Here is a 20556-nt window from a genome sequence, read left to right as displayed (position 1 = left end):
TGGGATCATTTTATTCACATCAAGATTTGAACTAATACCTTTCCGTCTCAGATTTCACAATATAGCAATTCAAGATGGGATTCTCCCGCCACTGGGCGCGCACGGTGGTTTTTATTACTCATATGATTATTGAGAGATGGGAATAATAATTATGGAAATAGCAATTCGAGAGCATAAAATATCCAACAATGACCCATTCATTGCCGGTGGAAACTCCGTTTACGAGAACATAAAATATCAAACAAATCAATATATACCTCTCATTCGCTAATAAAAACCCCTGTCGTTCAATTTTTAGGGTTCGAAACAATGATAATAGTAAATTATAACTCAATTTAATCTTATAATAATAATAATAATAATTTATTAAATATATATGGCAACTAGAAGCAGCAGGAAGAAATCCCTGGTATTAAAACTCTCCTCCTCGTATATTTAATTCATTAGTTTCTGTTGTATATTAATTTTTTTTTTTGAACGTTGTTGTTTCGATGCAGAGAGGTGGAGATGGATCTCCTTCTGAAAATGGTGATCCTTATAATTGGCTACCTGATGGATGGAAGGTGGAATTCAAGGCCCGAAAAAGTGGTTACAATAAAGGAAAGAGATACAAGGTAAGATATTGCCCCGATATAATTTAAGTTTTTTTTTTTTTTTGTTGATAATTCTCAATTTTGATCAACTATATTCGTAACAACAAGCTAGGTATATTATGAAAGTAGACATCTTTGACAAAAAGATTGTAAAATTTATGCAAGTTCACACCGAAGATTCAAGATTGAAACTTTTTTTAAGGGTTATTTTTTTTTTAGTTTCACCCGGATTAAATTTGGAGCTTTTGAAAACATAGGCTCTTATAAGCTCCTGCCGATTATCCTTTTTTTGTTTTTGTATTTGTTTGAAAATTTGATGTTTTTGGACACAATTTCAAGGAATTAGCACTTATATACCACTGTCATAGTAACAAATGTTGACGTGTTCTTTTACGTGGTCACTTATTTTCCAGGATATCTTATTAAATCTATATGTATGTTTGTGGTGTTGTTGTTGTAGTGCTACGTTGATTTCCATGGACACAAGTGTTATTCTAAGTCGCAAGTGTTGGCTTATCTTGACAAGATTCGCACTGTAAGTCCTACATCTCAGATACACTTTGCTTTAATATTTTCTATGGAACTGCTGTTTGCGGGTACACTTAAGTTTCTGTTTTTATTTTAAGGATAATAATGCCTTTATACGGATACCTGATGAAGCTAAGCGTGACTGCATAAAATTTATGGTATTAAAACTCTACTCGTGTATTTATTTCATTGGTTACGGTGGTTTCTGTTGTATATTAGATTATGCTTTTGAACATTGTTCTTCATTTGTTTTCTATAGGCGCGGTATCAAGAATGGGGGATGAGAATATCTAAGAGAAGAGAGCAAAGTTCTGAAAAAGTTATAGTACGTAAGGTAATTGAAGAAAGATATTGCCGATATATGGTTTGTATTCACTAGCACGTTTTTTTTTTGTTTTTTTTATTTTATATATATATATATATATAATTCTTAATTTTGATCAACTATAATCTTATTAAGTAAAACAATTTTACAATTAAATGTATCTTCTAGTTTCTCGCAAATCTACTATTGTACTAGTTGAGATGATAATCCTCTAATTATCTTAACATTTTCTTGATTGTTCTGCTACTGCAGATTATCAAGGTACTAAACTATCATGAGATATGTGTGGAATCGGAAATGCCGGACAATGACTGGCCGGATTGGCTACCTGATGACTGGGTTTATAGTATCTTTAAGGCCGGTGGAAAAAAAACCAAAGTAAACATTCTTTTTTCTTTTAAGTTTTTTACATTTGTAGAGTTTTTTTTCAGTTTTTTTTTAAATTTTATTTTGTATTTTTTTTTAGGTTTAGTTTTATTTTTTATCTGAAATTAGTACCTGCATGTTGATTTTTTAAGTGTAAACGTGTTCTTTTATGTTGTAACTTATTTTTGGGATATTTTATTAAATCTATATATGTGTGTTGTTGTTGTAGTGTTACTCGACTCAAGGAGCACCCTCGTTTAGGTATAGATATCAAGTGTTGGCTTATCTTGAGAAGATTGGTAGGAAAGAAGCTCATGAGAACACTGTAAGTCCTGCATCCCGATACACTTTGCTTTAATATTTTCTGCGTGGAACTGCTGTTTGAGGGTACACTTACGTGTATGTTATTATTATTATTAGGATGATGCCAATAGATCAACTTTAGACTTGTCGATGGAGCCAGAAAATGAAGTTATTGGATCGTCACCTGGAGAACCGCCTGCGAAACTGGCAACTAGAAATAGCAAGAGGAAATCCCTGGTATTAAAAATCTCCTCATGTATTTATGTCATTGGTTCTGCTGTATATTAGGCTATATATAATAAATATATGTTGTTTCTTCATTAGGCGATGCAGGGAGCTGAAGGTGTTTCAGCCAGAGAATCTGGAAGTAGCAGTGTGAAAGAATCTGGTATTTTGCATTTCCCATCTATTCCTTATTTTTTTGGCCATTTTTTTATTATTTGATGGCCTGCTATCAATTAGTATAACAAGTTTGAAAGTATTTAAAATTTTCTATTTTATTTTTAGGAGCAGTTGAACTGCCCTGGATTATATTTTGTTCTGCCGTCGGGGCCCTTTATTACAGAAAAATCTGGGAGGAAGACCCAAAAGATGTGAAGCTAAAGGAAAAATTGGAAGTGGCCGAGGAAAATGTTCATCATATGAGGGAACGCTTCCCGAAAGGCGTGCCAGAAGACTGGAATTAGTACGTTCCATGCTTTAATTCTAGAAGCTTCTAACCTGTGAAAGCGAGTTTCTTACGTTGCCTTATACATCATATTATCCCTTTTTATTTGCAGCCACCATGAGACTGCCAGCAACATTGTCTCCAGGAGAGACGGAGATAGTGGAGGAGAGCTGATTTCTATTGCTACTGCTCTGGAGAAAAAGATAAATGAGAAGCGTAACAGAAAGAGGAATTGTTGTTGTATGCATTGCCTGTCTTTTAGCCTTGTCCTTCTTGATGTTAAATTGCAAATTTAGCATGTTCTTTAACTTGTTTTTGTTATTGGTTTAATATGCTCATGCTTTTGTTATCAGTTTGATATGCTCATCGTTTCTTCTTCAGATAAGCAATCTGATCGCGAGTTGCGCTGGTTCGGGGCCATGCTAAATTGTCAATGGGCAAGTTTTCGTAAGAAACTTCGTGTTGAAAATTTGCATTTTAGCACGGATGAAGTGGAGTTCACGAAGGTACAGTGTCTATCCTTTTATCTGGATAATATATGATTTATTAGGTGATCCCAAGTTCTTCCGGAACATCGGTTCCAATTTTTGCTCTTCAACTGTGTACGCATTCTTGTCTCCTGAGTATCCATTTCTTGATGCTTATGCAGAGATTTGAAGCTTTTGGCCCAGTGGAGGAGGTTCAGTTCCCAAAGGATCCTGAAACAGGACATTGTGAAGGACTTGCGCATATTGAAGTATGTGTTTCTTTTGATTCCCTGCTGTATCTTTCCTGTTGGTTACTTGGTTTGTTTTCATCGATATTAATGTGTAAACGGTTTCTCTTTCATCATTTAAGTTTTATAAACTTGAGCATGCAAAGGCAGCAGCACAAAGTTTAAATGGGACACAGATGGCTGGGCAGACTATTAAGGTAAATTTTGATGCTTCTGACTTTTATATTAACATACATTCTGATGAGTTATCTTCAAACCTTGTGCTAAATTCATATTGTTCATATCATATTTGATGTTTGTTGTGTGTAGATAGAGTCATATGCTGATCATCTTAAGGCACTACCCCAGGGAGCAAAAGCAGCAGGTTTGGTGAGTCCGGTTGCAAAATACATACTTTGTACATTCATTTGAGACGACCAAAAATTTTGAGACCACCTGCTAAATCACAAATGATAAAGTGGAGAATGGTTGTTGACATTCTGTTTTATCTTTGTGATTATACACACAATGACATTTGATGAATGTTTTATCTTTGTGTTTCTTATTATAAGTTGTTTCAACATTTGATGAATGTTTTGTTTATTTCAATCGTCTGACGGATTCTAACTTTTTTTTTTTGTGCTCCTATATACAATCCCGCAACCCTAGGAGTAAGATGCCAAATTCAAAGGTGCAGTTTGATCATGTTGACATCTCTCCGCTACACGATAATTTCAGCCTCAAATTCATTGCCAACTTTTGCTTTTCTAGGTTGTTTCCTTGTGTGGGGTGCATACTACAGTTCCGCTTCATATGTATGATGATCCCTAAGTTGTTCTTTTGGCCTCAGCAGATCATATCTAATGTTGATGAATCTATCTGAATTTTAATTTAGATGAAGTCAAATATTTTGAATGGTTGTGGTATGAATTTTCTCTAATTACCCAATTCAACTTTGTGTTTAATTGTGATTTTATTTTATTCCCTCGAGTAAAGTTAAAGTGTGGTGAGTTGGTTGCTATAAATTTCTCTGTTTAAGGGAGGTATTCAGGAATGTATGTTTATGACGTACGACAACCCCTTGAGGCTAATGCCTTCCCTCTGGTTCTTTTTTGGTCCACATTTGGTTGTTTTGGGCTGTTCCATCATTTATTTGGATATGGCTTGCACAATGACATTTTGTGGTTTCTGGCCGGTTTAGAGGTGTTTTTAAATCAGCCTCGTCATGAGGATGGTTTTAGGCCAGACTTGATAGTTTGAGGTTTTGTTGTCTGTTTGGTGTAGGGGTGTCAAATGTCAATGGATAGGAATAGGATCAGTATCTATATCCAATCCAATCCAATTAAAAGTTTTATTGGATCAAAATAAATATCTATTAATCCACTATCTAATAAATAGATCCATTTATCCATAGACTTGGATCAATCCATGATCGATCCAGATCGCTATTATATAAAAACTGTTTTATATCGATACGTTCAAGTCAACAGCTCAAAATGATTCAGGTTCATTCATTCAAAAGACTATGCCTTTGATTTAGTCGTTTTTGTTCATCGATGCTCTACTTTTTTTGTGATTCCACATTCAAATATTCAATCTCCAATCTCATGGTAATTTACTTTGATGAAAGTACTTTTTCTAATTTTTGATAATATGTCCAAATGTCAGCTCACATGGTCTTAGTTAATATGTTTAGTTTATGATTTTAGGTTTAAATATTATAAAAAAAATTAGATGTTTACAAAGTGTTTGATGAAATGCTTCAATGAAAATTTTAAATTCAGTTTATTGTTCCTTTTTTCCTTCTTACTCGTGCAAGTTTTGGCACCTATTAGTAAGCAATGTTAATTTTGACGCCTATATGCATTGTTTTGCAATCTATTATTATACCATCATATGTACAGTATTTAATTGTACTGGAGAGTTAAAAAGTATGCGATATGTTATATGTTCATCATACATAAAAATCTCCATTAAATTAGTCCAGTATAGTCATTTGAATCTCTTTAGCTATTTTGCTCCATGCTTGAGCAATTAATTTTAGCCATTTTATTATTGTGTTGCATGTATAAAAGACTAGAAAAAATCATGCCGTGCTAAAATTATTATTTTAGATAAATGTGAGAGATTTTTTTTACGACATATAGAGACGTATGCGACCATCATGAACCATAAATTAAAAAAAAAGGTTCTTTTTAAGTTATGGAATTTAGATATTTAAAGTTTCTATGTACTTCCTAGTTAGTTCAAGTAGTTGAGCACCTGTCTTACAAGCAGGAGGTCTTAAGTTTAAGACTTCGGAAGTACATAGGAAGTCTTCCTATGAAGATTTGACTTGGGTATACCCAGGTTCAAGTGTGAGGAGGCACGGTTTACCCCTATTGATCGTCGTGCCTTCGGGCGGATTAGTAGGGGCCCCCCCATCGGGTATTTGAAATAGACATTTCTACTTCGAGGGAGCTCTCTAGCGCGGACCCGGTTAAGACAACGTATGCTAGACCTCCCGCTGTCGAATCGTGACACGAAGTTCTCAAACGAAATTCATCTTTCAAAAAAAAGATATTTAAAGTTTCTATATAAATATTTGATCATTTATACTTCTATATTTTGTATAAAAATTGTTCATCCCATTATATGTCCAATGATCATTATCTTTTTATTGTTTATAATTTAAACAGTTTCACTTAAAATACCTATAATATCAAATATAAAACCTTCAAAACTTAAAATAACTATACGATCTCTTTCGTCTATTTTACATCAATGCCAGGCAAAATAATTTTTATAAGGGGACAATTTTAAAAGTTGTTTGTCATACTTATAATATTGCAATCACATCATTCGTCTTGTTTTATCAAGGTGGATGATTAAACGTTTAGCCACTCATGATCAAAGAACAATAATAATCAAAATAATGGAAAAACATTTTGTACTAATCGTTTGAGAAAACAGAATATTGCAAGACAGTAAGTATTACGATCTAGATGGGTGCCCGTGAATCTTCGATGAGTCCGCCTAAGAAAAACTTGCTTGGAGATCGAAGAACCCTTGTAGAATAGCTCCTAGAAAAACTTTTGATAAGTTGAGAATTAGGTCATGGTTTTCTATTTATACTCTTCCAAAATCTGATGCAAAAATCGTCCAAAACCTTCAGGCCCCGTGCAGCCACTACGGCGCAATGGGCAAGTGATACACCCCACTGTGGCGCAGTCATCAGCCTTGACTAGGGACTCCGTTGACTTTCAAAGGACTGCAGCGCAGTGGCTTATGAATACCTTCACTGCGGTGCAACCCGAATCTACGTCTTAAATTCTTGTTCTATTGACTGCAGCGCAGTCTCTCTGTTGCAATCCCCAATGCGGCGCAGTGGGGAACAATCAATCTGAGGCCGTGGATATGTACTGCGGCGTAGTGGACATGGTTCATCCCCACTGCGGCGCAGTCATAAGCATATGTACAATAATCTTCTTTCGACCTTGAAACTTGCTGATCCTAACCATCTCTTCACTTAAAACAACTCTCGATATTACAAATCAACTTCTGGCCAATGAATCTTCCGAAAATGTACCAAATGAATGCGTAACCTATTTAGAGCCGGAAAACACTAACAAACACCATAAACGCGCCAAATGCACATAAAATCGACTTAAAACACATAAATAAATGGCCAATAATGATGTGGGCGATGAGTATAAATTGGTCACATCAATGACCACCGCCACCACGACTTACACATATGTAAGTTATATGAACCTTTTTTTACTCAAATTAATCTGGACTCAAAATAAATGAATAAATGTTAAATTAAAGGCTCAAAGCTAAAAGCCTTAATGTTACTAGAAAAAGTTTATGCTTTGTAAACTCTTATTTAGTCTTTGAATAACTAGTTGATTCTTATATTAGAGTATTTGTTTGGTTGTTATATATACTCCCTAATAAAGCAAATCCTCGCCCATTCCTATTAATTAATTCTGTCTTTGAAATATCTTATTTGCCATTGGACACTTTTTATTCTCATAATACTCTCTCCACCTTAAAATCAGACACGCTCCAACCATTGTTCTTCTTTTGTAACCCGCAATTTTGTTAATGCTGATATGAGTATTACTAACATCAACCGCTGTCAGTTTTCCCTTCGCCGCAGTATACCGCCGCTGCATCGCGCGGGTATTCATCTTTCAAAATAAATAAAAATATATACAAATTATTTGTTAGAATTAAATTTTAACATACTTACCAAATAAGTGAATGACATGGTAATGATTTAAAATTTGAAGTACGATGGATGATGTATACATATACATTATCATATCATGACTTGATAAGTTAAATTAAAGTTTGAATACAGTCTAAAAAATGCACTTCATTAATTTACTTGTCTATTTTGTACTTTCTTTCAAAGGAACCGAATCCTACTTTAGTTTTAGTTATATTATTAAATCTTCAACGGTTTATGATAACAAATATTTTATAAACCTCAATCCTACATCTTTACATTTTGTTTTTCTAAACATATATGAGCATATATGAGATGCTGAGAAACTTAGTTTTCACATTTGGTCTTTGCTTTTCATCATTCAAACTTTAAAATTTACCCAATATTCATACTTGAAACCAAAATGTCGATACGAAATGAAAGGTCACATTATATCATATACTATCATAAATTGTCCCTGTGGTTTACCAAAATTTGCGGTTTCCATCCCTGTCAAGAATTTTTAGTCTTTTTCATCCTTTTGGCAAGAATTTTTAGCGATTTACGTCCTTATTATTAACGCAATTACCTTTTTGCCGTTAAAAGGAAGCACGTGCCTCCCACGCAAGGACTGTTCTGTCATTTTGCTTGTCAGAGGGACGTTTTCTGCCAAAACTCTTGTATTATGAAAAAACTCTTTGAATTCTCATTTATCCCCAAATTCGCGTAAATATATACCCTAAACCCTAAATATATACCCAGATACCCAATTAAACCACCCCGTTCATTTTCAATCCCTAAATCGACAACCAAATCATTCAATGAAATTTTAGGGTTTATAATTCACGATGACAACTACATGGAATATACGAACAAACAATAGATTCAATCCTACATGAAATTTTAGGGTTTATAATTCAATGAAATTTTAGGGTTCGAAACATTGATAATAGTAAATTATTATAACTCAATTTAATCTTATAATATATATGGAAACTAGAAGCAGCAGGAAGAAATCCCTGGTATTAAAACTCTCCTCCTCGCATATTGAATTCATTAGTTTCTTGAATTCTTGAAGTAGGTGGTATTTGTAATTTTGTGGGTTCTGTTCATTTGAATGGTCTTTGCATTGTTTTTGGTCGAGTTATGTAGCATATCACCCCTTAAGGTCGAGACTGCAATAAAAACATCACAAAATAGTATAGATATTACTTTGTTTTTGAATGTGCGTTTTAATCAATTTTTTAGATGGTTGATTTGTTAATTAATCGAACTATAGATATTAACTTACTAACAATTATATTAATAATTGTATAGGCACCTGTAGCTATGGAGTCTGCGGGATCTTCAGATAATGTATGTACTTAATTTTTCATATACTATCATACTTGAGAATTAATAAATACAACTTGTATGTTCATTTGCAACTATTTAATAACCTCAAATTATCGTTATTAATTTTTTTTTTCTTTCCTTTTTTGTAATTTAATAACTTGTATATTTTTTGTGTAGGATAAAAGTGTAATTATGACGAACCTCCCTATGTTTTTGTTTTTGAAGGCACTGTAAGTTTTTCTCACCAAGGCCGAGTTTTATGAATTTTTAGGATATTTGTGATCTTTTGATAATGGTTTCCGGGAGAACAAGGGTTTCTCTATGAATGACTTCTCTAATATGAAAAGGATTGTTTAAAATGGATTTTGTTGATATTCTATGCGTTCGAACGCCCGTTGTTAGGACATCCAATTTTTTGAAGGACAGGGTGTGTGTTTCTTGGTTGTGGGTGTGATTGTGAGCCTCTTTTTTTTTTTTTTCTTTGGGGGGTAGGAGTGACAACTACAAGAAAAAAACTGTAACCAGTAGATATCCATCCTTCATGGACGAGTAATTTTGGAAAATTTACCCTGGATACTAACTGTCCCGTTTGCGCGTTGCGGATGGATAATGAATATATCATATCCGTCCTGGATATATCCGTCTCGCGAATACGTCATATCCATAAGTAAAACCCATTGATATATTCATTAGATAACTCGTCAAACCCGCATATTATTTATTTATATGTAATAAGTATTGGTAAATTATAAATTTATTTAAATCAAATCTTTTCCACTTTTAAAAGTTTGTTTTGAATTCCGATTATTATGTTAAGGATATGTTTCCAAATTCTAATTCCAATCTACATGACATTATCAGTGACACATAACATTATCACTGTCAACTTGCTGTGGCTTTAACATTCTACCATAGTCCATTACCCTTTTCAAGCTCTCCAAGTCTCCAACGTACCTGTTTGCGAGTTAGCCGGATTGTCTTAGGCCCAACTAGGCCGCCATTTTCCAGAACCATATAGAAGGCCATAGGCCTTATTAGATGAGCTGCTGAGTCAGGCCGTATTATTAGGTCCGGTTATTGTTAACTTGGGGAGCAAGTTTGCTTGCCCTAATATGTAGTCTATAAATACTATTGTTAGGTCCGGTTATTGTTAATATGGGGAGCAAGTTGGCTAACTCTATTATGTAGTCTATAAATACTATCTCTTGTACATGTATATTTTGCTTGATTACACTAAAGAAAATTACTAGCCCCCCTCCCCCCTTCTGGATTAGTTCACACACAGCCGTGTGTGAGATTCCACATTAAAATCTTGGTGGTGTTCTTTAATTTCTGCATATGTTGTTGAAAAGATAGCCAACTCACATATTGGGTTCTCTCACAGGAAGAGGGGGTTAGTAAATTTTGACAAGGTCATCAAGGTGCGGTTTCTCCACCGCATGGATTACACATATACTAGGGCATGCATTCTTGTGATGGAATCCCGTGATGCGGCAAAAAAGGTACAACTAATCACTTGATTTTTTTTTATTCTGCTGCTAATTTTGTTCCACATTTTAAATGTCCATCAGATCGTGAAAAAATGGGAAAAATCTCCGGTCCATTTCAAGAATAATATAGAGGTCAAACTGGAAATGTACAGGTTGGCTAAACTTCATTTGGTTGAATATCATAGTTTTTTGTTATAAAACTTATTTAGTACAAGAAGCAAAATTAGGCAGAAAAACTCTTGAGTAAAGATGTTGCTCCAACTTAGGTTACGCACAATCGTTTCATATATTTAACTGCTAATGACTATAGTAGTTTGAGTGACAAATGTTTTTACAGTGAAACTCTCCATGAGCTTGTGAAAGAAAAAGGAAGGTATAAGGCATGGGCTAAGCTAAAGAGTAAACCGGGTGAGGCGTACCAGGTAACTTTTAGGTTAAACCTTGCTCTTAACGTCCCTGGTTATTTTATGTGCTTACTCATTTATTACATTCATGTGAGGTAGGTTTATGAAAAGCTGGAGTACCTCTTACAAAGTTGTTCTCCCACAGATTACCGAATCTATAAGATGAAAGGCAAATGCACGGGGTATGTATAATAGTATTGATATTCTTCTCTTAGGGATTGACAATTATATGTAGATAGTGGCAAGTAAAAACTCGAAAGTACTTAAATTTCTGCAACTTACATGCAGGCATGTTAAGCTCCGGTTCAAAACGCAGGATGACAAGGACAAAGCGGTTGAGATTTTTGAAATGACAGGATCAGAATGGAAATTTCGCGGTTAAGATAAAGGTAACATATTCACTCTAGTATTAGTTTAGCCAAAAAAAAAACTATTTCACTCAATGTTACATGGGAATATGGGACCTGCATAATGTTCACATCTTTCTTGATTATCCAGGGCCTTGTTAGTCGTATCATCTATGATATGCCTTACGGTGAACTTATGATTTTGTTGCCGCTTTTATTCCAAAAAATTGCTGCTGTGTTGCCAGGGGTGGAGACTCTTTATTTGACATGATTTTGGAATCTACAACAAATACGAACCAGTAAGATCAGCAAGGCGGAGGCTGTGCATGCTATAAACTTCAACTAGTCACATTCACTTCTAATTATTGGATTTTGGAACATTTCTTGCGCCTTTTATTTCTTGATATTTCGATGTGATTTAGACTAAACCTTTATTCCTTAGGTTTGTTAATGGGTGATGAAACCGGCATTCTGTTATTTGGTACAACACCATATGCATATTATGGTATATAGATCTAAGTTTTCCTTGAAACAGATTATTAAACGCTCTCTAGTTACTATGAGGAACGCGGGTGAGATTAGAACAAATACGTTATGTAAAGTCTATGGGGTTGCAGTTGGATGAGTCGGCCAAAAACTGGTGAGACTGACCGGAAAGGAATCGGTTCGGTTTTTGGCTTTAGATCATTTAAGAAAACTGTCCGTTTCGGAAGTCCCAAGGCATTCGTGTAGCTTAGAAGTAGGATGTCGTTTTATAATGAGTAAATAAATAATCGTATTGAGCCGCTTTGATGCTTTAGCATAAACACAAGCTGACATTCTGAAAGCCCTTTTGTTAACTACCTTAAAGACGGATTGATCCTGATAAATGACCTTATGCTAAAAATCATCCAAATTTCATGCTAGCCAAGAAAATATCAAATTGGCTCCCTGTTCAATCAATGCAGTTTAGTAAATTGTTATTCTGCATTCGTAAATGTGCTCAGCCAAGGCTCAATTGGAAAGACTCCTGATGAATTTCAAGCTCGCAAAAATGCCACATCACTCTTAAAAGAATTTTTTTTTTTTTTTTTTTTTTTTTAAGGTTTTATAAGAATGTCTTCTCATTGAATGACTTAGAAAACTCAAAGCCTTTGTATTAACAATCTTTGAATAAATCTCGGCTTTTGCAATTTGCTCCCTCTAATTATTTGAACCTCTTTTCTTGTCGAAAAATTAAGGAAGCTATGGTTCTTTGGAGAATACAAATCTAGTACTGTTTTTATTATATAGTAAACTTTATCTTTTTTCGTTCTTGAAAAAGAAAGGTCTTGAGTTCGAAGAACGGTCTTGTCGTTCGTCCTTTCCAAGACCTCCATCAAGCTAGAGGTGTACAAAAAAACCGGGTTGGAACCTGAAAACGAACCCAAACCCGAATCTGGTCAACAACCGGGTTTGACCCAACCCGGTTCGGGTTTGACTCAACCCGGCGGTTACTAACCGGTTTGGGTTTTCGGTTTTATTTTCGGTTAGAGACCGGGTTGAGATCGGGTCGGGTTCGGTTTTTTGTCATAAAAACCTGGTCAATAACCGGTCAAAGTCTGACCCCAAACCGGTTTCAAACCGATTCGGGTTGGGTCAAACCCGGTTTTGGTTCCGTTGACCAAAAAACCGGTTCGAGTTCAGTTTCGGGTCGGGTTGGGTAGAAACCGATTTTTGTTCACCACTACATCAAGCACATAAAACTCTCCACGTTGACCGGTTGCTCAAGGTCCGAAAAAGAACAATTACAAAAGAAATAAAGTTCACACTAAGAGCATTTCCAATGATGTTAAGCTATTAAAGAATTTTTTTTCAATATCCCTACTATTAATTTATAATATTAAATTATAAGTATTAGTTAAAGGTATGAAAAATATTTTAATAAATGAAATTCAAAAGTTAATGTGAGTGTATAAAAAAAAGTCATTGATCAAATAGGTTGAGTATTATCAACCTTTTGAAGAAAAAAGCTATTGACTCCAATGATAATAAGCTATTCAAAGACTTTTTTATTCAAAAAAAAAACTTTTTATCAATCTCACGATGCCCTAACTTAAAAAGCAGCTATATGCTTTACAATTTAACAAGGGCACAAAATCAAAATAATTTAAACTCCAATAAAACTAACCTTTAAAATTAATTACAAATTATACATTATTATCTATATACTATTTACTAAAACCAACTCATTTTTTTTACCTATTTTAAAGCTATAGGTACAACTACTTTATGCATATACTTGGTACAATTCTATAAAACATAAAATACAAGTTTTGACTTTCTCAGATACATTTGATTATTTGGTACAACACCATATGCATCTATCTTCGTCTTCGACTAATCTATCTTCATCTTCTTCCTTTGAGTTCATCGACACTCACCGGAAAACACCGTCTGTACATTTTTTTTATGCATAGTACAAATTTTCTATGCACAAGTTTACTAACTTTTCCTTTGAATGTGTTTACATTCTTTTTTGCATCCGGTACACCCGACCAAATTTCCGCTTCCCCATTGTCGGAACCGTTGTCTTTGATTACCAACAAAAACAATAATCAAAGGTAAAAAGGTAACTTAAAGTACCCGAGAAGCTTTTGGATAAATCAAATGCTAGAGAAAAATATCAAAGGAAACCATTTTTCTAATTAGTACAAGATCAAATAAAAATATATGTGAAGATTTCGTAATATTATTACTTACAAATACATTGACTATGAACAAATAAGAATATAAAGCATAAACCAATAAGTTTCCCCATAGAAGTCAATCTATAATATAACTAAACGATGGGTTAGAGGTACACTTGGCACCCCTAATTTCCCTCTTAGAGTCTAATCCTCTCTTCTTATTAATACTTTATGTTTTCAATATTAATCTATATTAATTTACACTTTTTGGTTTTACATCATCAATTTATACTTTAACCCGATCTAAAATAATTAATTTACATTTGTTGGTTTTCCATCACCAAACTATACTTTAACCCAATTTAAAAATAATTAACTTACACTTTTTGATTTTCCATTACAAATTTACACTTTAACCCAATTTAAAAATAATTAATTATACTTTTTGGTTTTCCATCATCAATCTACATTTAAAAGTAATTAATTTACACTTTTTGGTATCCCAATTTACATTTTCACACAATTTAAAATAATTAATTTACACTTTCCGGTTTATTGGTAATCTATAATATAATTCACGTACGACAAAAAAAAAGAAGCTACGATCAACTATAGAAAGGGTTTTCTTTTCATATACTTTGCATATAATAAATTGTTATTATTATTTAACATTGAATTCTTATGTTATTGTTATTATTATTTCTTTTAATTTAGTTTGTTGTCTATTATAAGTTTGTTATGATTTCTTTTTCAACAACAAAAATTATGACCACATTAGTTCATCTTGAAGATCATAAGCCAACACATGTTAACCATCATTTACGATTCTGAGTTGTGCATGTATGGTCTTTAAAATAAACAGTGGTTAGAGTAACAGATAATCGAAACTAAATTATAATAAATAGTTATAACAAATATAATATATGTTTAGTTAGTGTTTTGGATTTATCTTAAATTTAGAATCACATTAAATTCGGAACTTGTAAATATAGTAGATGACGACAAATAACCTTATGATTCCGAATCATCAACTTAAAATTTTAAAGTCTGCATATTAATAACTTATTATAATTATGGAAATAGCAATTCATGAGATGACGAGAGCATAATTATAAAATATCCAACAATGACCCATTCATTGCTGGTGGAAACTCCGTTTACAGATTTGGTAACTTTTCTCCGACCCAATCCCGACCCAATCCCGACCCACTTCCGAAAGAAAATAAATATATACCTCTCATTCGCTAATAAAGACCCCTGTCTTTCAATTTTTAGGGTTCGAAACAATGATAACTCTATCCGAAAGAAAATAAAAAGTAAAAGGGTAAAACCCCTGTCGTTCAATTTTTAGGGTTCATAACTCAATTTAATCTATGGCAACTAGAAGCAGCAGGAAGAAATCCCTGGTATTAGAACTCTCCTCCTCGTATATTTAATTCATTAGTTTCTGTTGCATATTAAATTTTTTTTGAACGTTGTTGTTTTGATGCACAGGGAGGTGGAGATGGATCTCCTTCTGAAAATGGTGATTCTAATTGGCTACCTGATGGATGGAAGGTGGAATTCAAGGCCCGAAAAAGTGGTTACAATAAAGGAAAGAGATACAAGGTAAGATATTGCCCCGATATAATTTAATTTTTTTTTTTTTTTTGTTGATAATTCTCAATTTTGATCAACTATATTCGTAACAACAAGCTAGATATATTATGAAAGTAGACATCTTTGACAAAAAGAATGTAAAATTTATGCAAGTTCACACCGAAGATTCAAGATTGAAACTTTTTTTAAGGGTTATTTTTTTATAGCTAAGCATATTATAAGGTCAATCGAGTTTTAGAAGCTTTATTTTTAGTTTCACCCGGATTAAATTTGGAGCTTTTGAAAACATAGGCTCTTATAAGCTCCTGCCGATCATCCTTTTTTTGTTTTTGTATTTGTTTGAAAATTTGATGTTTTTGGACACAATTTCAAGGAATTAGTGGACACAATTTCAAGGAATTAGCACTTATACACTGCCATAGTAACAAATGTTGACGTGTTCTTTTATGTGGTCACTTATTTTCCAGGATATCTTATTAAATCTATATGTATGTTTGCGGTGTTGTTGTTGTTGTAGTGCTACGTTGATTTCCATGGACACAAGTGTTATTCTAAGTCGCAAGTGTTGGCTTATCTTGACAAGATTCACACTGTAAGTCCTACATCTCAGATACACTTTGCTTTAATATTTTCTATATGGAACTGCTGTTTGCGGGTACACTTAAGTTTCTGCTTTTATTTTAAGGATAATAATGCCTTTATACGGATACCTGATGAAGCTAAGCGTGACTGCATGAAATTTATGGTATTAAAACTCTACTCGTGTATTTATTTCATTGGTTACGGTGGTTTCTGTTGTATATTAGATTATGCTTTTGAACATTGTTTCTTCATTTGTTTTCTATAGGCGCGGTATCAAGAATGGGGGATGAGAATATCTAAGAGAAGAGAGCAAAGTTCTGAAAAAGTTATAGTACGTAAGGTAATTGAAGAAAGATATTGCCGATATATGGTTTGTATTCACTAGCACGTTTTTTTTTTTGTTTTTTTTATTTTTTTTATTATATATATATATATATATATATATAATTCTTAATTTTGATAAACTATAATCTTATTAAGTATAAAAATTTTACAATTAAATGTATCTTCTAGTTTGTCGCAAATCTACTATCGTACTAGTTGAGATGATAATCCTCTAATTCTCTTAACATTTTCTTGATTGTTCTGCTACTGCAGATTATCAAGGTACTAAACTATCATGAGATATGTGTGGAATCGGAAATGCCGGACAATGACTGGCCGGATTGGCTACCTGATGACTGGGTTTATAGTATCTTTAAGGCCGGTGGAAAAAAAACCAAAGTAAACATTCTTTTTTCTTTTAAGTTTTTTACATTTGTAGAGTTTTTTTTCAGTTTTTTTTTAAATTTTATTTTGTATTTTTTTTTAGGTTTAGTTTTATTTTTTATCTGAAATTAGTACCTGCATGTTGATTTTTTTAAGTGTAAACGTGTTCTTTTATGTTGTAACTTATTTTTGGGGATATTTTATTAAATCTATATATGTGTGTTGTTGTTGTAGTGTTACTCGACTCAAGGAGCACCCTCGTTTAGGTATAGATATCAAGTGTTGGCTTATCTTGAGAAGATTGGTAGGAAAGAAGCTCATGAGAACACTGTAAGTCCTGCATCCCGATACACTTTGCTTTAATATTTTCTGCGTGGAACTGCTGTTTGAGGGTACACTTACGTGTATGTTATTATTATTATTAGGATGATGCCAATAGATCAACTTTAGACTTGTCAATGGAGCCAGAAAATGAAGTTATTGGATCGTCACCTGGAGAACCGCCTGCGAAACTGGCAACTAGAAATAGCAAGAGGAAATCCCTGGTATTAAAAATCTCCTCATGTATTTATGTCATTGGTTCTGCTGTGTATTAGGCTATATATAATAAATATATGCTGTTTCTTCATTAGGCGATGCAGGGAGCCGAAGGTGTTTCAGCCAGAGAATCTGGAAGTAGCAGTGTGAAAGAATCTGGTATTTTGCATTTCCCATCTATTCCTTATTTTTTTTGCCATTTTTTTATTATTTGATGGCCTGCTATCAATTAGTATAACAAGTTTGAAAGTATTTAAAATTTTCTATTTTATTTTTAGGAGCAGTTGAACTGCCCTGGATTATATTTTGTTGTGCCGTCGGGGCCCTTTATTACAGAAAAATCTGGGAGGAAGACCCAAAAGATGAGAAGCTAAAGGAAAAATTGGAAGTGGCCGAGGAAAATGTTCATCATATGAGGGAACGCTTCCCGAAAGGCGTGCCAGAAGACTGGAATTAGTACGTTCCATGCTTTAATTCTAGAAGCTTCTAACCTGTGAAAGCGAGTTTCTTACGTTGCCTTATACATCATATTATCCCTTTTTATTTGCAGCCACCATGAGACTGCCAGCAACATTGTCTGCAGGAGAGATGGAGATAGTGGAGGAGAGCTGATTTCTATTGCTACCGCTCTGGAGGAAAAGATAAATGAGAAGCGTAACAGAAAGAGGAATTGTTGTTGTATGCATTGCCTGTCTTTTAGCCTTGTCCTTCTTGATGTTAAATTGCAAATTTAGCATGTTCTTTAACTTGTTTTTGTTATTGGTTTAATATGCTCATGCTTTTGTTATCAGTTTGATATGCTCATCGTTTCTTCTTCAGATAAGCAATCTGATCGCGAGTTGCGCCGGTTCGGGGCCATGCTAAATAGTCAATGGGAAAGTTTTCGTAAGAAACTTCGTGTTGAAAATTTGCATTTTAGCACGAATGAAGCGGAGTTCATTAAGGTACAGTGTCTATCCTTTTATCTGGATAATATATGATTTATTAGGTGATCCCAAGTTCTTCCGGAACATCGGTTCCAATTTTTGCTCTTCAACTGTGTACGCATTCTTGTCTCCTGAGTATCCATTTCTTGATGCTTATGCAGACATTTGAAGCTTTTGGCCCAGTGGAGGAGGTTCAGTTCCCAAAGGATCCTGAAACAGGACATTGTGAAGGACTTGCGCATATTGAAGTATGTGTTTCTTTTGATTCCCTACTGTATCTTTCCTGTTGGTTACTTGGTTTGTTTTCATCGATATTAATGTGTAAACGGTTTCTCTTTCATCATTTAAGTTTTATAAACTTGAGCATGCAAAGGCAGCAGCACAAGGTTTAAATGGGTCACAGATGGCTGGGCAGACTATTAAGGTAAATTTTGATGCTTCTGACTTTTATATTAACATACATTCTGATGAGTTATCTTCAAACCTTGTGCTAAATTCATATTGTTCATATCATATTTAATGTTTGTTGTGTGTAGATAGAGTCATATGCTGATTATCTTAAGGCACTACCCCAGGGAGCAAAAGCAGCAGCTTTGGTGAGTCCGGTTGCAAAATACATACTTTGTACATTCATTTGAGACGACCAAAAATTTTGAAACCACCTGCTAAATCACAAATGATAAAGTGGAGAATGGTTGTTGACATTCTGTTTTATCTTTGTGATTATACACAAAATGACATTTGATGAATGTTTTATCTTTGTGTTTCTTATTTCAACATTTGATGAATGTTTTGTTTATTTCAATCGTCTGACGGATTCTAACTTTTTTTTTTGTGCTCCTATATACAATCCCGCAACCCTAGGAGTAAGATGCCAAATTCAAAGGTGCAGTTTGATCATGTTGACATCTCTCCGCCACACGATAATTTCAGCCTCAAATTCATTGCCAACTTTTGCTTTTCTAGGTTATTTCCTTGTGTGGGGTGCATACTACAGTTCCGCTTCATATGTATGATGATCCCTAAGTTGTTCTTTTGGCCTCAGCAGATCATATCTAATGTTGATGAATCTATCTGAATTTTAATTTAGATGAAGTCAAATATTTTGAATGGTTGTGGTATAAATTTTCTCTAATTACCAAATTCAACTTTGTGTTTAATTGTGATTTTATTTTATTCCCTCGAGTAAAGTTAAAGTGTGGTGAGTTGGTTGCTATAAATTTCTCTGTTTAAGGGAGGTATTCAGGAGTGTATATTTAAGTGTTTATGACGTACGACAGCCCCTTGAGGCTAATGCCTTCCCTCTGGTTCTCTTTTTGGTCCACATTTGGTTGTTTTGGGCTGTTCCATCGTTTGTTTGGAGTTTGGACATGGCTTGCACAATGACATATTGTGGTTTCTGGCCGGTTCAGAGATGTTTTCAAATCAGCTACGTCTTGAGGATGGTTTTAGGCCAGACTTGATAGTTGGAGACTTGGAGGTGATATTGAGGTTTTGTGTCTATTTGGTGTAGGGGTGTCGATGGATAGGATCAATATATATATATATATATATCCGTTAATCCATTTAACTATCCAATAAATAGATCCATTTATCCTTTTAAAGACTTGGATTGATCCATGATCCATCCGAATTGATCGCTACATCATAATTTCATCAAGTCTAACAGCTCAAGGATTCAGGTTTATTCATTCAAAAAACTATGCCTTCGATTTAGTCGTTCTTGTTCATCAATGCTCTACTTTTTTTGTGAGTCCACATCCAATCTCCACCCTCAAGGTAATTTACTTTAATGATGAAAGTACTTTCTCTAATTTTTGATAATATATGCGAATGTCAGCTCACATTGGTCTTAGATAATATGTATGAATGAGTTAGTTTATGATTTTTAGTTTAGATATTGTAAAAAATTTTTAGATATTTACAAAGTGTTTAATGAAATGCTTCAATGATAATTTTAAATTCAGTTTGTTGTTCCTTTTTTACTTCTTATTCATGCAAGTTTTGGCACCTATTGCAATGTTTTGCTATCTATTATTATATCATTATATGTATGGTATTTAATTGTACTGGGCAGTTAAAAGGTATGCAATATATTCATTATACATAAAAAGTCTTCAATAAATTACTCGCTATAGCCATTTGAATCTATTTAGACTTGTCTCTAGAGAAATTAATTTTAGCCATTTTATTAGTGTTGCATGTATAAAAAGATACGTATGGTAATTGATATTTGCCATTTAAATGAAAAAATTAAATGGATCGATCCGGATAGTGATCCGTTCATTTAAAGTTATTTGGATATGGAT

General features: G+C 33.7%; 3 protein-coding genes across 6 annotated transcripts; all 3 read left to right on the top strand.

Moving 5' to 3' along the window:
* The first annotated feature begins 376 nt into the window (after positions 1 to 376).
* Positions 377 to 4457, top strand: LOC122604537. Its single transcript, XM_043777424.1, has 16 exons — positions 377 to 409; positions 498 to 614; positions 1054 to 1128; positions 1220 to 1279; positions 1381 to 1455; positions 1699 to 1824; positions 2042 to 2137; positions 2233 to 2352; positions 2440 to 2503; positions 2623 to 2800; positions 2895 to 3022; positions 3164 to 3288; positions 3432 to 3518; positions 3620 to 3694; positions 3807 to 3866; positions 4146 to 4457. Exons 1-16 carry the CDS (start codon positions 377 to 379, stop codon positions 4149 to 4151), a joined length of 1425 nt encoding a protein of 474 aa, XP_043633359.1. The 3' UTR covers positions 4152 to 4457.
* A 3997-nt stretch (positions 4458 to 8454) lies between these two features.
* Positions 8455 to 11779, top strand: LOC122606337. Of its 3 annotated transcripts, none has more exons than XM_043779292.1 (9): positions 8455 to 8693; positions 8989 to 9027; positions 9232 to 9236; positions 10391 to 10508; positions 10578 to 10648; positions 10834 to 10918; positions 11000 to 11082; positions 11189 to 11289; positions 11493 to 11779. In XM_043779292.1, exons 1-8 carry the CDS (start codon positions 8661 to 8663, stop codon positions 11280 to 11282), a joined length of 528 nt encoding a protein of 175 aa, XP_043635227.1. In that variant the 5' UTR covers positions 8455 to 8660; the 3' UTR covers positions 11283 to 11289; positions 11493 to 11779. The 3 variants fall into 3 exon arrangements, with proteins under 3 accessions (XP_043635227.1, XP_043635225.1, XP_043635226.1); XM_043779290.1 differs by having other exon boundaries at positions 9184 to 9236; XM_043779291.1 differs by having other exon boundaries at positions 9184 to 9236; positions 11399 to 11779.
* Positions 11780 to 15090: 3311 nt separating this feature from the next.
* On the top strand, positions 15091 to 19407 carry LOC122606336. 2 transcript variants are annotated; one of them, XM_043779289.1, is made up of 16 exons: positions 15091 to 15301; positions 15390 to 15503; positions 16012 to 16086; positions 16180 to 16239; positions 16342 to 16416; positions 16674 to 16799; positions 17019 to 17114; positions 17210 to 17329; positions 17417 to 17480; positions 17606 to 17777; positions 17872 to 17999; positions 18141 to 18265; positions 18409 to 18495; positions 18597 to 18671; positions 18784 to 18843; positions 19112 to 19407. In XM_043779289.1, exons 1-16 carry the CDS (start codon positions 15269 to 15271, stop codon positions 19115 to 19117), a joined length of 1416 nt encoding a protein of 471 aa, XP_043635224.1. In that variant the 5' UTR covers positions 15091 to 15268; the 3' UTR covers positions 19118 to 19407. The 2 variants fall into 2 exon arrangements, with proteins under 2 accessions (XP_043635224.1, XP_043635223.1); XM_043779288.1 differs by having other exon boundaries at positions 15093 to 15301; positions 17600 to 17777.
* The last annotated feature ends 1149 nt before the right edge of the window (positions 19408 to 20556 follow it).

Source organism: Erigeron canadensis, chromosome 6 (genome assembly GCF_010389155.1).
Source record: "Erigeron canadensis isolate Cc75 chromosome 6, C_canadensis_v1, whole genome shotgun sequence".
Taxonomy (NCBI): domain Eukaryota; kingdom Viridiplantae; phylum Streptophyta; class Magnoliopsida; order Asterales; family Asteraceae; genus Erigeron; species Erigeron canadensis.
This window is presented reverse-complemented; position numbering and strand designations above follow the sequence as displayed.